The sequence below is a fragment of the Mesitornis unicolor genome, unplaced genomic scaffold, assembly GCF_000695765.1.
Source record: "Mesitornis unicolor isolate BGI_N332 unplaced genomic scaffold, ASM69576v1 scaffold10294, whole genome shotgun sequence".
Classification (NCBI taxonomy): Eukaryota; Metazoa; Chordata; class Aves; order Mesitornithiformes; family Mesitornithidae; genus Mesitornis; species Mesitornis unicolor.
The window spans coordinates 60,063-81,140 of NW_010178048.1; the positions used below are offsets into that span (position 1 = coordinate 60,063).

General features: G+C 36.2%; 1 protein-coding gene across 1 annotated transcript; it reads right to left on the reverse strand.

The window, feature by feature from the left end:
- Window positions 1-562: 562 nt before the first annotated feature.
- HACE1 (HECT domain and ankyrin repeat containing E3 ubiquitin protein ligase 1) lies at window positions 563-20,776 on the reverse strand (the record flags this gene model as incomplete). Its single annotated transcript, XM_010182317.1, has 12 exons — window positions 563-1,429; window positions 1,860-1,973; window positions 6,617-6,687; window positions 6,947-7,045; window positions 7,759-7,890; window positions 12,647-12,843; window positions 16,767-16,916; window positions 17,677-17,764; window positions 17,953-18,050; window positions 18,143-18,254; window positions 19,970-20,057; window positions 20,708-20,776. Coding segments are annotated over 12 exons (1,321 nt in total), but the record flags the coding sequence as incomplete, so codon positions are not given.
- Window positions 20,777-21,078: the final 302 nt, after the last annotated feature.

The window sequence follows — 21,078 nt, forward strand, 5'->3', positions numbered from 1 at the left end:
CCTAGAGAAAATCCAGTTTATATTCTCTGAAGCAAAAGCATGACAAGCAGGGATGACCAGAATAATTAAAAACAATACAAAACAAACAAAAAAAACCAGACTCCCACAACAAAAAAACCCACCACTCCTAGGCTGAAACAAAAAATAACGCAGGCCTACCCTAGGGTCCCTAAAAAAGCAGCTATGCAAATGCATCATCTTCTCAACATGTGCAGCTACTTATCAAAAACACATGGTGAAGAGCCATTGCTGTGTATTTTTACATATTACTTAACATAATTTTATAGACATTTTGACATGAGATTCTAATTATTATAGTCTCGTCAGTTAACATCAGCAAGCTCAGGTTCCTTCCTTGTGCATTTGCTTATGTCCATCCATACACTTTGGTTATACGTTCTCAAATGCTGCTTCTGTGACAATTTTAATTACAGAAAGATAAATAAAATCCTGGTGAAAAAAAGAATAAACCACCCACAGAGACATACAAAACTTGTCACATTCAGATTCTGGTAAAAAATACTAAAATTTAATAATACCTCTTGAACATACAATTATGTAAAGGAAAGAGTAAAGGCATTCAAACAATGGATATAGACTTTAAATAATATTTACAAATACTAAACTGCAAGTTGACTATAAAGTCACAAATACTTTAAATATTTAGTAGAATATAGTGTAAATTCTAATATAAATTAGATATTAACTTCATGTGTTATTTCTTCCAGTGATAACAGTCTAATCTTTACATACTATATACATGAAAATACTAAAAAGTTATAAAATTTTATTTCTGTTACTATGCAAAGAAATGGAAAATACATCGGCTCTGTCTTACTGTACAATATCCCAATTGAACTTTCTATAGTATTCTCTGCAAAAATAAACGGCACTTTCACATGCAACAAGGCATAAAGTACAAGTCTGTCCATTAGCAGTATGCCCTCTGAGTGCAAAGTAAACTAAAACGCAAATGTCATTCAACCATGTAGTTGAAAATCAAAAATAAAACTGCGGAAAGAGGTTCTGACAGACTTTCTGATTCAGACTGAAGTAACAACGAAGAGCATGTAAACTGATTTCCACACAGATTTGTCATTTTTAAAAATGAAAAGACAGCATACTGAGAAGTTTGCCACGACGGTATCAAAGTTACTTTGACAACGTCTGATGGAGGGAAAGCTGAAGATTCTGTATGAGTTCTGAAGCCCAACCCTGCCACTGGACTGCAGCAGCTAAGCTGCTTTCCTATTGACAGTTTCCAAAATTACTTCTGCCACTCTGAATTGCACATCAGCAGTCAGATGAGGAGTTTTCTGGACTTCATTAGGCCATCGTGTAACCATAGCTTCCACAGTGCAACGCCACAAGGAGCCTGTCCTTAAGGATTTCTTTACTTGGGTATTCTGGTAACTTGAGCATGTTGATACTGAAAAGACAAGATAAAAAAAAGTCACATCACAGTTCACAATAAATCCATGATATTTGATCGAAAGTAAAGATTTCTGATTGAAAACCCTGAAGATGTCATTTATGAAAGAAAACAAACCTGTGGTACAGTATTTGAATATATTGCAGTAAATTAAGGGTCTTTTTGACTTCAGTAAATTGTAATACAATAATTTAACTTGAATATTCCCTTATTAACCCCACTACCTTTAGTTAAGTAAAGTGAAATAGCAAACAATGAGCAGACAAATTGCAACAGCATCTGGGTTAAAACCCACCACTTTCATGTTGGATAGTAAATATTCCACAAGCTCTCTACTGTTTTTGTCTTTTAATGAAAATATTCAGAAGAACTGTACATTTGACTGCAACCGACGTTAAAAATATTTTGGTGAGATTAGTTAACATACCACGTGCTTGATGTTGGTAAAAGATTTGCAGTATATGGCACAGCAGCAATTGTAAAATTTTGCAATCCACTGCCACCCATTATATGGGCAAAGCCACCATGAGGCACCCTGGAACTGAAAAAATTCACAGAAATTAGGCCATTACCAGAAGGTTATAAGCCAAAAAATATAATCTTCACATTGCAAATATCTATTGCTGCTAGTAATTAGCCAGTTACTAATCAAGGTTTCTCCTTTCTTGCCCATATCAAAATTCTCATTGTCTAAATGGTTTTAATTACAATATTGAGTAATGCATTTGTCCATTTCCATTAGGCATCAGATTGTTTGAATGATATTTAAGAGAATTCTGTTTGCAAATAGGACTTATTTCTACAACCAATTTTTATAACAGAACATCAGGCCAGTTTAGGCAAACAGCTATGGTTATTTATGTTTACAGTTTAAGAAATATTTTATCATAAAATATTTATTCTCCAATTACTGTCCATGGGACAACTGACTAAAGTGTCCTTGACATGCCTTTTCATTTACTACTTCAGAGCAAGTATTTCAAGTAACTAATAAAACCATTACATCAATCACACTATCGCCCAGCGACTACCTAAAAAACCAGAACACACTAAAAAAAGTCACTAACATCTTCAGGAATGCGTTCTCACTTAAACACATTGCTCATAATTCTTTTCCTTTTACCAATATACTATTCAAAGACTACCCAAGGTGTAAATAGACAATAGCTCTGAAGTCTTCAGAGTCCCTCCCTATAATTTTAAACTGAGACAAAATCAGATTTTTTTTTTTAACATCAACTTAGGCTGGTATGCATTACAAGGTAACATGTTAGCTCAGCTCTCACACCAAATAAAATAAAAATCAAAACCATACACTATAATGAAAGGATAAGGACTAAAGAAGTTGAATGTGAGGCAGCTATGCATTCTCACACCAAAGGTGGCCAGCAGCCTCTTGGGTGGCATCAGGAAGAACATCACCAGCAGGTCAAGGGAGGAGACCCTTTCCCTGTGCTCAGAGAAACATTTGGAGTCCAGCTCAAAGCTCCCCACCTGAGGGGGACAGCGACATCCTGCACCAAGTCGAGCAAAGGGCCACAAAGATGGTAAGGATTTGGAGCACCCAACACAGGAGAAGAGTGAGCTGGGACTGTTCAGCCTGGAGAAGAGAAGGCTCAGGTGAATCTGATCAATACATGAAGGGAGGAAAAAACAAGATGGAGCACAAGTCTCAAGATGGAGTACCCAGTGGTGCCCAGTGACAGGACAGGAGGCAATGGGCACAAATTTAAATCCAGGAAATTTCCATTTAAATGGAAAAAAAAAAACCACAAGAAACTTTTTTACCATCATATGGTAAAACACTGGAACAAGTTGCCTAGAGAAGCTGAGGAGTCGGTACGCCTCGAGACATTCAAAACTGTCTGGACAAAACCTCAAGCATCCAGCTGCAGCTGACCCTGCTCTGACCATGAGGTTGGAATACATAATCTCCAGAGGTCTCTTCCAACCTCGGCTATTCTGCAGTTCTGTAGCTAGCAAAGAAAGAATCTGATAAAACTAAATAAACCTTCCATAAAATATATAGCAGCTGTTAGAATTTTGGATTACAGGTACTTACATTAAAAACAGTACTCCCATATTCACAAAATCAAAGTGACTGTAAAAGCCAGAAGCAAGAATAGAAAAGGAAGTAATGCTTTTACCCACAGTAAAACTACTTTGCAAAAATGCAGAAGAGTGAGGGTTGCTACTGCCAAGCATTAAGGAGCTAGAGCAGAGCTCACAGTAAGTTTTTAAACACACCTTTAAGGGCCAGCTATAGTATCCAACACATCAATCTGTATCACCTAGCTTAATGACAGCAATGTTGGACATATAGTTCTAGCACTGGTATAGAAGGCAACCACTATGGAGGGAATAATCATTATTTGCAGCATACTATTTCTGGCATACAAATGGAACTGCCACTCACAGCCCCAGCTCAGAACAGCTGTAAAGATTTTACAGCAGTACTCTTTCATACCATGGTTTTGGCTTGAATTTCCAATACAGTGCTGCTCCCCTGCAGTGACTTTTTTCCAATCCCCTCAGTGAACCAAGAGAGTTCCACATTCAAATCAGCAATAAAACACAGACCTAACTGCTGAACGTTTCCCATTCACTCCATTATTAGCTACAAGTTTTCACAATCTAACTTACTAAAATGTTTTTCGTACAACAGGTCAAAATGGTATAGTATGATCAGGGCTTTGAACATTTAAAAGTAACAGATGGCTGCCAACTTATACCTCCAAGAATGAGTTTTCTCTCCAAGCTGCTAATACAGTAAAGAAAGACTTCCCAGATATGTGCAAATAAGATCACAATATCTTACTTCTACTGCATGTGCCTTCAGCAAAAGTAAAATACAATTTCATAGTTTTGGAAACTTCAACACTATTAAAATGTTTAATTTTACATCTGAATCCTTACTTTTCTACCTATTTTTCCACTTACAGATTTTGCATGAATTTACTTGTAATCCAAACAGTGTGAAAGAAATACTTTAAGCCAGTTTCCTTATGTTACTTTTAAAAGTAGCCATATATATCGATCACATTTATCAAATATGCTGAATTTCTCTTAAAACGGCACATAGCTTACTACTAATCAGAAACTACCGTCCCCTAAGAATCAATCAGCAATCCTGATACCTGCAGAATACCAATAAAGAAGAATTTATCATGAGCTGTCAACACTTCCCTCCCACTGTTCACTAAAAACCTGTCCAAAAGGTAGGGGGAAAAAAAAAGTAAAAGCATGTGGAATTGGCAATACCATCTCACGCAGCTGTCAGCAAAGTAGGTGGTGTATACATAAACTTTCAGGTCCCAAACATGAGGCACAAGAATATTTGGGCTTTTTCTTGATTGTGCTAAGACCTCCAAACACACAGAATCTGCTATTCAGACATTGCTCACGACAATTACTTTACTGTTAAAACATGTCTCAAAATTGGTATTAATGATGAATGCAATCATATCTCCACTGAAACTACCGAAGACTTCATTAGATTGAAGAGAAAAAGGTGTAAGAATGGGGTAAGACGACAATAGGCAAAGTTTAAGAAATACTTAGAGATGTCAGAGAAACACTGAAGACAATCACAAATATAATTGTTTTATTTAATTCACTAATTTAATTCTGTAGTCTTTGACGGGAAAGAAAGAACAGTACCACTTTACACACACACACACACACACACACACACACAACCAGAGCTACCTGGGGATTTATGTGGAAAAATGCCAGCTGCATACCACTATTAGAAGTAACTTTCAAAAGTTAAATTTTTATTGCAAAATATACCTATTACATTTCAATCACTGAAGAAAAAACTGAGTGAGCTCCTACTAGCTGATACAGAAAAAAAAAAAAGCAATTTATTTTTAAATTCCAGCCTGGATATCTTAAAAGACATACCAAAAATTTATTTCCTACTAACAAGAAATGGGTAAGAACAAGTCAGTATGTGATTTGTGACCTAAATGAATGGTGCTCAAGCACGTATTAATCAGACAGCGTAATTGTTCACTTGATAGAAAGCTTCCCTTAGAATCCAGTGGATTATCCCAAATGCCATGAAAATAGCAAATGCCACTTCAGTATTATCTGCAACGTTTTAAGAAGCATTTGAAACATGACCTTACATCTTAAAGATCTTATTTGCCATCTAGATTTAGAAATGGACTAGTCCACTAAAAATGAAAGACCAGCAGCTGGCATGCAGTGGATGTGCTGGTAGAACTGCAGGAGCCATTTCTGCAGAGGACAAAAAGAAAAGAGCGATGTGCACAGCACTAGCTTCTTAAATTGTCTGTGATCCCTAAAACCAATGAAATTCATAATAAGGCAAGTAAAACTAATAGAATTTGAAGACCGTGCCATTTGATGATACAGCCATGACTGTGAAATTCCTTGGTATAAAAGACAAGGTTTGACGATCTTAATTTATACGTTATCATTACTTAACCACTAAACTTATAAACAAAGGGTCTACTTCTAATCCTAGAATATGAAAGGAACACCAGATGAAGAAGATGGTGTGAACTCCATACCTGCCACCAGAGAAAGACATGGATTACACAGCTCAGGTGCCACATGTATGTCTATGGATCCACTTCGCTAACCATCTGTACACAAAAATTTGGCAACTCATCCAGTTCACAGGGGCGTTTACTGCTCAAAACTCTCCCCCACTGCCCTCAAACCATTAAGTAAATAAAAGTGGTTTTCCCTAAAGAACAACTAGAATTTAGGACAGAAATCCTATATGAAGCAAACAGTCTTGCATAAGGTTATATCTTAACATGCTGCACTTATGTTAAATTCAACTCAGCTTTAGGAGAAGGATGTTATGTTTACACTGACTGAAGTGATACCTACTTATCTCATATATTAAAGCCTATATTGACTACTGGGGAAGCCAAGAGCCACATAAGTATGCAGCAGGAAGAAGAATATAAAGCATAGTTAAATTCACGACTGGCTTGTTAAAAACTGCTTGGGATAGAAACTTAACTATACAAAGGCCTCTTGCAAAGTAGTCAAGTATAGTAAATAATCAACCATTTTACTGGCAGAACAGGCAACAAAAATATTAACACATGCTTTGTTACTTTGGTGACGGTCATCTCAAGTCTCTTGACTTATTTCAGAGTATCCAGAAAATGTATTTGTTGTTACAGAAAATTTTCTCACCTGCCAGTAACAAACTGTAATAGTAATACTCTCTCTTCCTGAGTTAATTCTTCCACAACGTCCCAGAACCACTAAACGAAAAATAAGTTAGTTTATATTTTCCATTAAGTACTTGCAGTACTTGAAAAGATAATGGTAAAACAATACATGAAATATTTAAATGATGGAAATTGTCATATGAAATCCACATATAACTAAGTCACTTAATATAAGAATGTAGTATTAAAAAAACCTTCCATAAACACACACACGCAGAAAATGACAACAACAAAAGTACCTTTTTTGCATTAAAATGCAGTAGTCTATATTATTTTAAAAAAATAATTTTACCTGAATAACTTGGTCTCCTCTCTCATAGCCACTGGTGTATTCTGTATTTTTTAACCAGTCATTCACATCAATTTCTGGCATACCAGACAACAAAAGCTCCTTCAGAAAAAGCACACAGATTGTGATGAGTGCTCCTGACTAACCATTAATTTTAAGTGCTTATGCCATTTTAAAAAGTAATGCCTTAAGAGGTATAGAAATTACAGGGCTTTTTCTGCTTAGTTGCAACCTTATGGAACCAAGGACTAAATCTCAACACAAGATTCTTGAATTCTGGTAACTTCACATGATCTATTTAATTTAAGCACACAATATCACCAGGTAGAAATTACTGCCAAAGAAAAAAAAGCTCTCGGTTTTGGCACAGCTTGAGACAAAATTTCAGATGTCTTGGTTACAAAAGATCAAGTCACTGCAAAAGCTTATTGGAATTTGATTCTATGACTCAGAAACAGTAAAGACAGTAGACAGCATCTCCCTACTTTTAAATAACTTTTATCCTCCTGAAACAAAATATGAAAAGGTTTAAAGGCCACAACATCCCAAACCCATTTCGAAATTACAGCTTGGGGCATTTATCACTGGCACATGAAGTTATCACATTCCAGGAAGACAGACATTGTAAGTAACTAGGATAAGCAGAAATATATATTGAGATCCTCACTGATAAATGCACAGGAAGCAAAACTGAAGTGAAAGACAGAAAATGTTTGTTTTGTGGGTACTGAGCTTTACTTCTACATCACTATACTACTGATGAAGTATGCTGAAAAAAAAAGTATTTTAAGACGAGAACAGGCATTTCTGCTTACCAGTTCATATTCATCAAAAAGCTGGATCAAAGACGGTGGAATGAACATATGGAAGCCTTGTAAAAAGGCATTTATCTGAGGCTGAATGGCTCTCGTCATTCTAAGCTCTGTGACAAGCTGGACATACTCAGCCTGCAACGCAGAAAACAACATTAAGTGATACAATAGCAAAAATACATCATGCTCATGCAAACTCACATGTGCACAAAAACGCAATCCTCAATACATTACAAACCTCATTTACTGTAAAATGTTAGAGTCCCTACGCACTTTTTACACACAAGAGCAACCCAAAATTATTCAGAAAGCCCCTTAGGGTTCAGAGCCCCTTCTGCTCTTTTGATTTCCTTCCTTCCAAAGACAATTCCCAAACAGAAGTGTTTAAATCATAACACAAACCAGTCAAAAAACAAGGACTTGGACTAAGGTAAAGGCAGTCATACCTGCATCTAATACAACCACTACCGTGACCATCTAAGGACATAAACAGGGTGATGTTTGTAAAGAAAAATATTCTATTAAGCAAATTGACATAACTCAGGAAAAAAGGTGAACTTCTGAAGGAATATTTGTGAGCCAAAAAGCTTTCTTGCTTTTCCCCTCCTGTCTAACAGAATATATCACTGACCCCTACAAGTTTTGTTGTCTTAATAACAATTTCATTTTTTCAAGAAAGTCCTGAAAATCTCATTTTAAAACAAACAAACAAACAAAAACCCCCACCAAAAAAACCACAAAACCAACACAGAAAAGCATTTCTAACAATCATGTGAACAGACAATATCATAGTTTGCACGCTTTAGAGATCTGGGGGTTCTGTTCCCTTTAAAAGACACCAGTTAGAAAAGGAATGCACCAGAATTTTGCTTTTGTTGAAAATACAAAAGCCTAGGAGGCAGTTAATGGAGGAAGGTTTTCAGAAAGAGACAGACAGAAGTGCCTCCATTAAAGCTGTATAAACTTGTCTCATCTACCCTGACGCAACTGTGCAAGGCTAATAAGGATTCTTTACTCAAGAAAAGCAATTTCTACTTGAGAACAGAATTTATTCCTAGATTATTTAAGGTACTTGGTTCCAAAGTAACATTTTTGTTTCCTAATCATGATTTTTAAATAATGAAATTATGAAACATCTCCCAACTAAACCATCTCAACTAACACCTTCCCTCAAGACAATAATCTTAAAAAATGAAGGTAGTATTTTTGTATTTTAAAAAACATTAACCTAAACTTTAAGTTCTGAATCTGCACAAAAGCAATCAAGCATTCTTTCTTTCCTCTTTCTGAAAACCAGAATGAAGTATGAAACATTCCAAAACAGAAGAATAATTTCCAAAGGCAGTTCCTTACATTCACAGAAGTATAGGCAGGTTGCCATTTGCTTTGCAGTTGGAAGATATTTTTTAAATGTATTACCACCATTTTATTAAAGTGAGAGGACAATCTGTGAAGCACTCTGAAGATGAGGAACATTACCTAATCATATCTTCAACTGCAGAGCTATTCCCACAAATTTAGTTTTGATCTAGTAATCTTCCTAGGTTGCTATGGATGCCTCCCTTCTCTAAGGAATTAAATGGGCAGCCAAAGGAGATTAAGTGCACTAGAAAAAGTCAGTCTCTGCATACATCTTATGAGCTCTAGGAAGAAATCAGAAACTTCACCAATATCAGAATTAGAAGTAGTGCTAACATGGGTCTTCAATGATCAGGCATATTTGGTTTATATCTCTTAAGTTGCTGTTACATAAATTAAGCTATTCAGAAACCAGGGTTCTAGAAAGAAAGAAAAATAATAATCACAAAAAATTACCAAAAAATTTTACAAAAAAATATTTACATTAAAACACTTCCACTATGAGAGAAAATAGTTGCTGTGCTTTAGGTGCAACAAGAAATGTTTTAAAACAGCCTGTAACAGCCGAGCATCCTGATTATCAGCACTGGTGGATGCTGAAAAACCTGTACCACACAATTTACATAATATATGCCAGTAAAAAAAAAAAAAAAGGTCAATTCAGTTTTCCCTCTGTTCATTTAATCTACATTTTTTCTTCCTCTCAGAAGCCCTAGAAACACATTATAAAACAGAAATATCAACATAATTTTGGATCTACATATGCATTCCTACATAGTGCATTAAAGGTGCAATTCAGCCTTCTTTTAAGAAGGGAGCTTTGATGGAACACATGAGACGGACACCACAAATATGATGACAAAGTCTGGTTTGGGCGAGGGGTTGTTTTGTATTTTCCTCTGAGGTAAGCCAAGCAGAGATCATGCTTCCCGGATTTCACAACCCCATATACTGTGAGAAAAGAATCAATGTTCATTATGATGTTCAGATTCAGAGAGCAGCTCCATTCCAAAGCTGTTCGAAAAATATATGTAATTTTTTACTGCCAAACCGCACAGCCAGCTCACAGACAGACAAGTCCTGGGAGGACAGAGAAAGAGAGAGTGTGGAGATCTGCACCATTTTTTTAAATAGCATATCATCAAACTTCGTCTACCTCTAATTTTATTTTTAACTTAAAAAGTAAGTAGAAAGCTGCAAATATATACTCAGGAAAGAACAAAGATAAATGTATACTGTGGACACTGGACAAAGCCTGACTTTTCCCTTTGAAGTCTCTCAATTACCATGACAAAAGGCAGCTGAACCACTACTATAACCATGTTACAGTAGTTGGAGCTACATGAACACTTCAATTGCACCACTGGAACATCTGCATCATTTGGTCCCACCACCATTCACCTATTACACAGCTGATGTAAAAGAAGAAAATTCCCTCATTCAAAGAAAACAACTTTTTACAAACAACTATTACTACCTTTCCTCACTGGGGCATTTACTCTTTTTTAGTTCGGTCTTCAATAATGGGGATATGGGTTGTTGGTGTGATTTTGGTGGGCAAGGGGGTGTCTTTTTTTGGCATGGGAGTTTTTTTGTGGGTCTGTTGGTTTGGTTGTTTTTTTTAAGGAATATAGATTCACTCATAATCTCATTTTTTGAGAAATGCTGTCCTTTAAATGGGTAACTTCCTAGTGTGCATACACAGCAAATTCCTTTAGACGCTGAATTTTCTTCTCCCAGAGGTAAAGCAAATACAATGAGTTTTAAACAGTGATCTTTTATTCCTCAGTTAAAGGCAGAAAAAAAAAGAAAGATACCGCTTGCAGGAAAAAGAAAAAAAAGATGTGTTATAAAGTAGACATTTTCCTGCTTAACCTGTTAGAATTGCTAAGCTAAAGCATACTGCAAAACCATGCCACAGTAAAGAAATTGGGGAAAATGCCACAAAAACGCAGATCTACAATTTTCAACAACTTGGTTCGCCACTGTCAAAGTCAGTGAACAAGAGACAGAGCCACCTTACAGATGTTTGCTGACTTCACATTTTTGCAGTTTCCAATTCAAAAATCAATCAGTATTAGCCCTTTTGAAGCTAACACAACAGTCACCTGTTTCTTACCACCTTTCAAACAAAAGCTACACAAACTCTCATCCCCTTCTGCCACAGCTGAGGAAGGCTGATGAGCGGGAATGGATGCATCTATTCCACACACATCCAAGGACCCTTTTTAGTCTGCACCCCAAGTCAGAAGTTAACAGAGCAATGCAAGATACTAATGACCGAGGGTATCCTCATGTGTGCAAACTTCTAATTTCATGCTAACTGATAACAGTTTTTAAATAGCTGTTTTGAAACTACAGTTTATGTCAAGTACATCTGTTTTATATATTGAGAAGCTAATACTGCCCAGAGACAAGAATCAACATCCTTACTTTCTCTGATAGGTAATCAAAAAATTAATCATCCACTGCCTTCACAATTAGACTTGTTTTACCATGTGTATTACTTAATGAATGACTATATTGCAGGAAACAGTGCAGAATCAGGCTAATAATATGTATTCCTGTTATTGGAACGATACTCTGCCTTAATGAAAATGAGCATTAAGCATACAAAAATCCAGTGCCAATTGCTCCAACACAAACCAAAATTGTGTTAAAACAAATGCTGACACCAAGTGGCCATTTACCAACACAGCAGTCGTCTAGGTGGCTGGTAGCACTGAGTGAATACTGTGTACACAAAGCGATTTAGGCTGGCTCAACCAACACAAACGAAAACCAAAACACAAAGGAGTCATAAGGATCAAAAGAGTCAATGATACAAAAAAAATTGCAGGTCTCAAATTGCAAGACACTCCTGCAGTTTCTCAAAACTACCTAGTGGGTAACTGCAGAATTCAATTAGACTGATGTCCATCCTAATTTCTAGGTAATTTTCAAAATCTAGCTGCGTTTTTCCACATTAGTTTTTGAACCAATGGTGCAGAGAATGCAGAGACTTTCAAGCTGTTACTATTAAATTAAATTTAAAAGGTTGAATATTTCCATACACATTGAGTGACTTGCAAGTGGCTGAACAAGCTTCCTGCTGCCTTTTACTTCATCAATTATATGCTACTGCAGAGCAATCCAGTGACACAGACCGCACTAATAGGCAGCACAATTTGTAACATTACCTACAATTTTACTTCTAGCAATTACTGCTGTTTTACCTTCCTAGTATATATACCCATGACTTCAGGAATATTCATAATTTTCAAAATAAATTCTTCACTTAAAATTTGATCCTGTTTGCCTTCCAAAAGTTCTGTCAGAAAGAAGAACCTCAAATCTGAATGCTTATAGAGGTTCTAAATACTACTATTTCTATAACATGCTAAGCTAGAAAAGGAGGGAAGTATTGGCAACTATTTTTTATTTTGTGCATTTCCTTCAAAACTCATACACCATTTATGCTTCCAGTTATTCAGAAAGTCAGTCTAATTGCTTTTCTTATAGTATCAGCTTCTGAATAAACCTGTACACTCACCTTGTTTTCCTGTGTAACAAGTATACTTGCACCCCCTGGCTTCAGTGGCACTTCTTCCATTGCTCCAAACACATCGGTCTCAACAGAGAAGGTCAGCTCTAAACCCAGATCACTGATATCATTATCTAAAATCCACTGCAAGTTCTTTGCATACTCTGGATCAATAGATGCTACATCCTGATAATTTACAGGTATACCTAGAAAAAAACAAGACAAAACCCCACAAATAAACAGGATAAAGCCAAAAGGGGTTCTAATTTCATAAATGGTAGAAGATTGCCCTCTAGAGATAAACCAGAATAATGCAGTAATAGGAAAAGGGAAAAAAGGGATTCACTATTACTAACTACAGCAGAACTGTACTTACCACATATTAAAAGTATTAAAGAATCAAATTTCCTCTCTATGTTTTTCTTCCCAGTAAAACAAATGGCATACCACTTGAGCAACCACAATTTGCACAATTTTAGCTCACTAACGGATTTCAGTAAGTGTCTAACCATATAGAACACACAATGTTAAATGAGTTTCCTAAAAAAGAAAGCCAAATATCATATTTCTCTATACAGTAATAGTTTCCCCCCAAAAAAATTATTTAGAACTAGAGAGGGAAAGGAGGTTAAAAAAAAAAAAAAAGAATCAACCTTTCTGTGCCTAATATGCAGTTGAAAAAATTTACAGGAATTTTATACGTTCGAACTGAACTTGCAGGTCATTTAGAAGCATTAAGTGGAGAGTTGCTATAATTTTGACTTTTATCCAAGTATAGAAGCTGCCTATTTACAGCCCCTTTGCAGACATGGCACTCAAATTTGAGCAAATGTGCCCAGAACAAGGTGACCCTGAGTTTGTGCAAGAGAACTACTCTCTTCACTACACAAGAAAGCAAACCCCAATTACTATAACTCTACCAAGACAGATAAATACCTGGGAAAAGGGACAGAGGGTGAGGGCAGTAGTAGGTTTAGAGAAAAGCAGGTTATCGGGACGTACTCTCTTTGCTTCACCATCTTCTGTGCATTGCAAAGTGTCACAAGGGTGCCCATTAGTAGAAGTGTTAGCACGCTATGGACTGCAGAAGCAATACCCCAGAGAGTAATACAAACTTCAAAGGTTAGCGGCTGGTCCAAAGATGTAAGTGCAAAAACTGTTACAGTATTTCCCTGGAAGAGCTGGCTAGTGCTGAAATGGTGTGTACAAAAGCTGTAAGGCACTGTTTTTCTAATAAAACAAAGTAACACACTAGTTCTCCACTTTAAGAGAGGGATAGATAATATTTACTAATGATTTTTCACAGTCACATCTCTCAAAAAAAAAAAATCTAACATCTGTCTAGCAGTTTCTAGAGGACATTTCACTTTTGCCACTAGTAAGCATATGTGCACTTCGCATATGAAATGTGGAAATTATATCTCTGAGGGATTTAAGCAAAACGTGGGAAAAGGAGACGAAAAGTAGAGTCCTTTAGAGAAGAAATTGAACTGGAGCGTTATGATGAGACTACATTTATAGTCAGCATGTTGTGAGACCAAAGCACTAAGCTCACTTATTTGCTTGACAGATATTTTACCAATCAATAGATTCAAGTCATAAAGAAACTCTGACAGATTTATCAGGACAAAATTTGAATCCAATGAAATACTATGTATCTTTCACTTGCTAGACCCTTAAGGTACCTGTAGTTTGGAAAGGAAGAGAAATCAATCATAATTGTGATAAATAGGTATTTCTGTGCAACACAGAACTTCAAAAAGATACTGCAAGTAAGCTCTGAGACAAGTTCAGTAAGTATTCAAGGATTCAAGGCCTCCTGCTCAGAACACACTGACCCAGAAATTAACTTTTGCTTTTATTTATGCCATTTTAAGGAGTATTTCCTGTAATACTCTGAAAGAGGGGACTTAAGCCTAAGAGTAGATAGCACAGTTCGGCATTTATCTGCTATGTGTCTTTGTGGGCTGGAGGTGAAAGTTTCCTCTTCCAAACAGGAAAGTAATTGTGGCTCCTTACAAAAAATACAAACTAACGGGACAACAGTATTAGTGAAGCTATCTCCCCCCCCCCACCCTGTTTAAGCAGAAGCCAGACAGATAGAAAGTTTGGGAAAAAAAAAACAAAGAAACCTAAGAGGCCTTACTAATTTCTGACTATATTTCTGCCTCAGTTTTACACCTGTAACAGAGTGCAGCCCTAATAAACATGAAGACCTATGGAATAACCTTTGATTGCACAGCACACTAAAAAATCATGCAAGCTACAAGTATAAAACATTTTAAAAAGCACATTAGTTGTGTGTTAGCTGGGTCATCACTTAAGTTGGTGATCTTTCCTTGCCTGTTAGATATTGCTGCAGAAAGATCTCAATTCATCACAGTGAAAAAAGGTGATGCACCCACCCGAGTCTCAAAAAAAGTAGCCACATTTATTCATACAGGTTTTGGTTTCTAGTTAAGGCACTTCCACGTCATGTCTGCTGACTAAAAAGAGTTCCTTTGAAAGAGGTTCACACTGTTCCTCAGATACAGGAGGTCCTACCACACAGCTGGTAGACTCAGTGCCATCAACAGGAAAGGCTACAGAAAACAAGGATCTCAGTGCAAGGTGAGAAACCAAAGGAGTGGGAACAGTTTCACGCTTTGAAAGATTTCATACTCCACTACTTAAGCCCTGACAAGCAGCTGAAGGGAATCTCTATGTCTGTAACCTGGGAAATTGTATTTGGCATGAACAACAGTTAGCATAACCCACAGCTGAACCTGAAACACAAATAAAACAAAAAAACCCCTCAGGAGCGTCTGCCACTGCGCAACTTTAGTTCCTTAAGCAAGAAGGTAGGGGATGCACAAAGCTGAGGGAAAAGTCCTTGGAAAGGTTAAATAAACCACTGTGATTGAGGCAGAAGAAGCAACTACTTTGGGAAGTGAAGGTGTAATTTTTCTAGTCCTCTCTGTCTGGTAAGTAACAAGAAGTGATAAAAACCTGTGAACCTTTTGAACTTAAAGTTGTTGAATGTGCACAAACCTCTAGAGAGTTCCAGGATGCCTGCTCAACAGAGTGACAAGACCTTACTGAAAGGGATTGGTGAGATCTTATTAACAGAGACTACTCACTGCTGCTTGGTTTGCAAAACAAAACAAAAACATCCAGACCACAAAACAAAACCAAAAAATGTAAATAGGTCATCACGTCAATTCAGAAATGAACAAATCCAGTATACAATCACGAGTCAAACTAGAAAAGAACCTGAATTCATCAGTAGTCATTTCCAGATGACCACAGATACCACCAGTTAATAGCAGTCCTTCTCTATTTAAAAGGAAAGTTACATTTTTGTAAAGACTTCTGACCAATCCTCTTGAATGCTATAGTAAGCATATGAATTAACTTTCCTCCAGAAGGAGACAGGATGCACCTGCATTACTTCTGAAATACAGTTTCAGAAAATAAGCAGTATTTGTTGGAGTGGGTAGACAGGGAGCTTCACAGCAGTACGGATTCACCTTGTTAAAATATTAAAAGTACTGCAGGCATAAGAAAGGATGCCTGATGGATTTTTGCGAGAGTTTATAAGCATTATCAGCTTTGTAAGTCTGTCCTAAGTTAATTAGGGAACAATTGTCTTCATTTCTCAAGAATGACTTTACATGGCAGGACAGATGAATTTCACAACTGCGATGCAAAGAATTGCATGCATCACAAAAATTGGCTGCACTAGTCTGCCTTTCAGGCATTTCTAGTCAGTAACACTAAAGACAACTAAATTATATGACTATGCTTTAGACAGATTAATGACCCCTTGGTTCTAATTTAAGATTCCTATTCAAATATAAATTGAAAGATTAGCTATTGTATTAAAAGTTGCTAACTATATAAAATTTCCATATCGTTTTACTAATATATTTCTGCACTTTGCAACTGTAACAGTTTCTAAGAGAGACTCAGGTTGGAGTAGTAACTACTGCCCTATTACGTTGAGACTCTGATGTACATAAAAGATTAGCAAGACATTCATTTCCAAGACTTTTTCACTTTTAATACACACACAAAAGTAAAAAAGGAAAAAAGTTTACTACTCAGACAACTATTATGACTAACAAACAGGATTTTAATGAAACCATACCAAGAATATGTTTGTAGAATGACCTCGTGAAGTAGATGTTCACCAACTGCCTGTGATTCAGAGCTAGCCCCAGGATCTGGCCTGCAAAACGGAAGTAGTTCAGATGGTCTGGATTTACAGAGGAGTTGCTGTTGGGCTGGAAAGTTGTTCCTACAAAATAAAAATATTATCACGATTCATTACTTAAGTAAGGTTCGTATTTATCAAATACACTAAGCATCTGAAAACACTGAAAGAGCCCATTTGGGTTCTGGAAGACTGTTCAGGTTTTTTTGTTTACATCACAAAGACATCAGAAAAATGTATTAGAATGTAATGATATCCTATTATTACAATGATACTGCTTAGCCACTCTCTAAGGCACCACTTTTAACTAATTATCACCAGCGTAAGGGTAATCACGATCTGCTATCATTGGTCCTCCATCTTACTGTATTGCTCTGTGCATTTTTCTTGTGGAGATCAACATCTGGTTTTACCACAAAAATTAACTGATTGAATTTGTGGATTTCTAAAAGGAAATAAAGGAATATCTCTACAGTTCCCTTGCAGATGCACAAGGAAAACTTTCTAGATCACTCTCAAAGCATTATGTCCTTCTACTACCAGGCAGAAATAGCACAGACGCAAAAAAACCAACAACTCGCTCTCCTCTTACAAAAGAGAAGGAAACTTCGAGGAAACTTCGAATTTAGTGAAATATTTCATCTGTAGTTACAGAAATATATAATGAATAGATAACTTTGTAAATATACATATATGTATATGAGCTCAATTCTGTCAGTGTTATTTTTAAAAAGTAACAATCTTATATTCTGAAACCAATTAAGTGACTTTTTTCTTGGATTATAAAAATGGTTTGACAAAAAGAAGACACCCTAAAATTAGTGGAAAAAAATTGCAGACATACCATCAGCTGACTGAGTAAATAAGGCGTAATCTGGGTTAACTATTTCACTGGATAAGATATCAAACCATTCACGCACCACACCCTGTCCCTGAGTGTCAAAAGAATAAAACATATTAGTACGTAGAACATTTACTGCACAAACACTAATGCTGGGTAACCACATACAAGTAAAAAAGTTATTTAAAATTAGGATTTAGTTCAAAACAATACTTGTGAAAGAGAATCAGTATTTCCGTACATAAATACCGTAAAGGAAAATCATGCCATTTTACCCACCATGCCTTCTTCTCCATGAAATCTCACAGCAATCCCCTGCTTTAGTTTTGCACAATTTGCTTTAGAAACAACTTCACAGCTACTCCTAAAAATAGAATCTAAATACAAAGCACCAATTAATTTTTTAATCTTAATTCATCGTATTTCAATGTATTTCAAAGATACATTGATTCCATTTATAACACAGTACCTCTGTGAACCAAAAGTATGTCATTTTCATTGACAGGTCTGTGCACCATGTCCGAATCTGGCTGCCCAGCATGCAGATGTTCATAGAACCATTCACAGCGATCTTTAAATGGCTGCAAAACAAGGAGCAAACCATATTTTATACATGTATTCAACTGAATAATTCCTCTCTCATGAGCATGACTGAAAAATGGCTATGCATACTTCTCAATTCATTTTTGAGATGTGCAGAGAGTGTCAGTACTACATCGATATGCTAATACCTTATTTTGGAAAGAGGAAAGGATGAGATATGCCCTTGAGTGGTTGCTGAAGTCTGGTATGCAGAAAGACTGGACCACCAGTTATCCAGAAACAGCTATCAGAGTTCACCACACACAAGAAAAATAGCACAAAACTTCTTCCAGGGCAGCAGGGGGAAGGAATCTAGGTAAGATGTAAGTCACTGGCTTCTGTAACGCTACTGATTATCAACCACAGCTGAACACAGAAGCACAAGCAATACAAACAAGCTGTATTTGTAGTAAAGTTCACTTGCAGTAAAAGCAGCCCAAAGGAACCAGAAATGTTGCAAAGCAATTCCTAGATCCTAGCTTGTTTGACTCAGTATTTAGATTAACATTTTGCAGTTCTTCTGAGACAGATATGACACAAGTGTGGCCTCTCTCACAGCAATTCACAGCATGTACTTTCAGCTGATCTAACAAACAGGGCATCAGCTCTCAAAGTCTATTCATTATTCATAGGGAATGAATTTCAAAAGCATACATTTCAATCAAAGAATCAGTAAATAATATACCTACATCATGTCCTATAAACAAAACTGGATTACCCAAAATAATGTAAATCTAAAAATAAAGGCACAGTACTGTTCACAACTAAAGAAATAAAGCTTTTGGAATAGACCCTCCACAATTATTTAGATGGGGCATGGGTCATGATTGCTTTGAGGAATTTTACCTTTGTCTTCAGCAAATTCTGTCTTTGACAAAAATATTTCAATGGAAGGAACATTTCTAATAGAGAGTAAAGCAAAAGTATACCAGTGTGGGCTAAAGAAGTTCAAAATAGCTCACTGTTGCCCAAAGATCACCTTCACTTTTAATAGACCAAATACACCGCTCTGTCTCTCAGCAACATGTAGATCAATCATAATCTTTTTAAGGTAAGTGATGAAAACGTGGCAGATGCTTAACACTACAGTGTAATGTAAAGCAGCAGACCTTCATACAGGGGTCAGCTCACTAATTTTTCCACTTAACTGCACTAAAGTAACTCTTCAATCTTGAATTAATGGTTGGACTTGATGATTTTAAAGGTCTTTTCCAACCGTAATGATTCTATGTTTCTATGAATTCACATCCTGTGTTAAACCAAGAAGTGAGTTTAGGTTATGCAAGACATCAGAATTTTACTAAACACAAAAAAGCCACACACCAAAAAAACATGTAGGAAACAGAGCAACAAGACAACATGATACTTCACTGAAGGAGCTGCCACTAATTAACTATGGCCAAATCAACTACTAGTGGTGTATTTATCCTCTGGTTTGTCTCAAAATTAAGTTAACTAAGAAAAAAGCACAGAATTTTAAAGATCAATCTATTAGATGTACACAAAGAGATTTGATAATAAAAAGTTAACTCTGTTTAACTGAAAGTTGGACTTGTAAGGCAGATTTAGCATCGGTCATCTCAAATAGACTTACACATGTATTTTAAAGAACTAGAGGTACAGAAATCTGGCTGCCATGTCTGTTTTATCTGATCTTTCAACATTCAAGATTCTGAAGCACCAGAGGTGTAACTAAGCATCTGCTGACATTTACCTGAGCTTTTATGATGTGCATAAATCTGGACATTAGTTCAGGACACTCAAGAAGAAAATGAAAGTGATCAAAAATTATTTTGGGATTTCTGAAAGAAAAATAGGTTAGAAGCCTGTTAGTCAGAGATCTAATAATAATGCTTCATGATACACAAAGTCTACATAAAGAGACAATGCAATCAGTCACACAGAAAAGTTCCAACAGACTCTTCTATTTCACAATGTTTTCCTAACTCGTTTCCAAATGACCTCATCCTTTGAAAACAGAGGTTTACAAGCAGCTCTCCAGACAGAAGCAAGGTTATAAACTGGGCAGTCCCAGAGAAATGTTGGAAACAGTCAAGTGTACAAATATGATTTAGACTTCTTTAAGAAGTCATTAAGAATTTGAGGAAGAATGAAAGTTTTCACCTGCCTCAAAAGGGAAGGCTTTATTTGGAACGAAGATGAGGAAAGAATCCATTAAGAAAACTACTCTGCTGCTCTGAAAATTATTTTTTTCACAAAGTCTCACAGAATCTTGCAAAAGGATTCCTTACATATACAGAAGAGTTCATTTAAGCCTGAGCTCTAAATCATTAATATGGACTCCCTTGAATTTGGCAAGACTATTAAAGTGCATGTGGTACAAATGTCAAAACAATAACATAAAAATACAACTCAGTAAGAAGAAAAATATAAGTTTGAATTATTTTGGGGAGAAAAAAAAATTAGAAATTCCGTATTTCTTGAAGCTTACCGGTTAACAAAACACTTAAGGACATCATCGTGTTTACAGACAAATTCTATAAAACGAGGCGACGTCAACCTGTTCAGAGAAAATCAAAAGATGTTTTTGCTTAATGAAGTTGAACAGAATTTGAACTTCATAAATTGTTGCTTTTTTAATGAAATACTATGCAAATAGAAACTGATGTTGTTTAACCAGTCAATCATGAAATGAAGTACACTTCATGCATTAAGATTTCATAATAAACTAATAGAAAAGACAAAAATACCAATAATCAAGAAGGACAAGCAACCTGCCCACTGACTGTTATTAATTATATGAACAAAAAAGCTCAAACTAATGCAGACGCACATTTTTCTACTGAATCCTTCCAGCTTTCA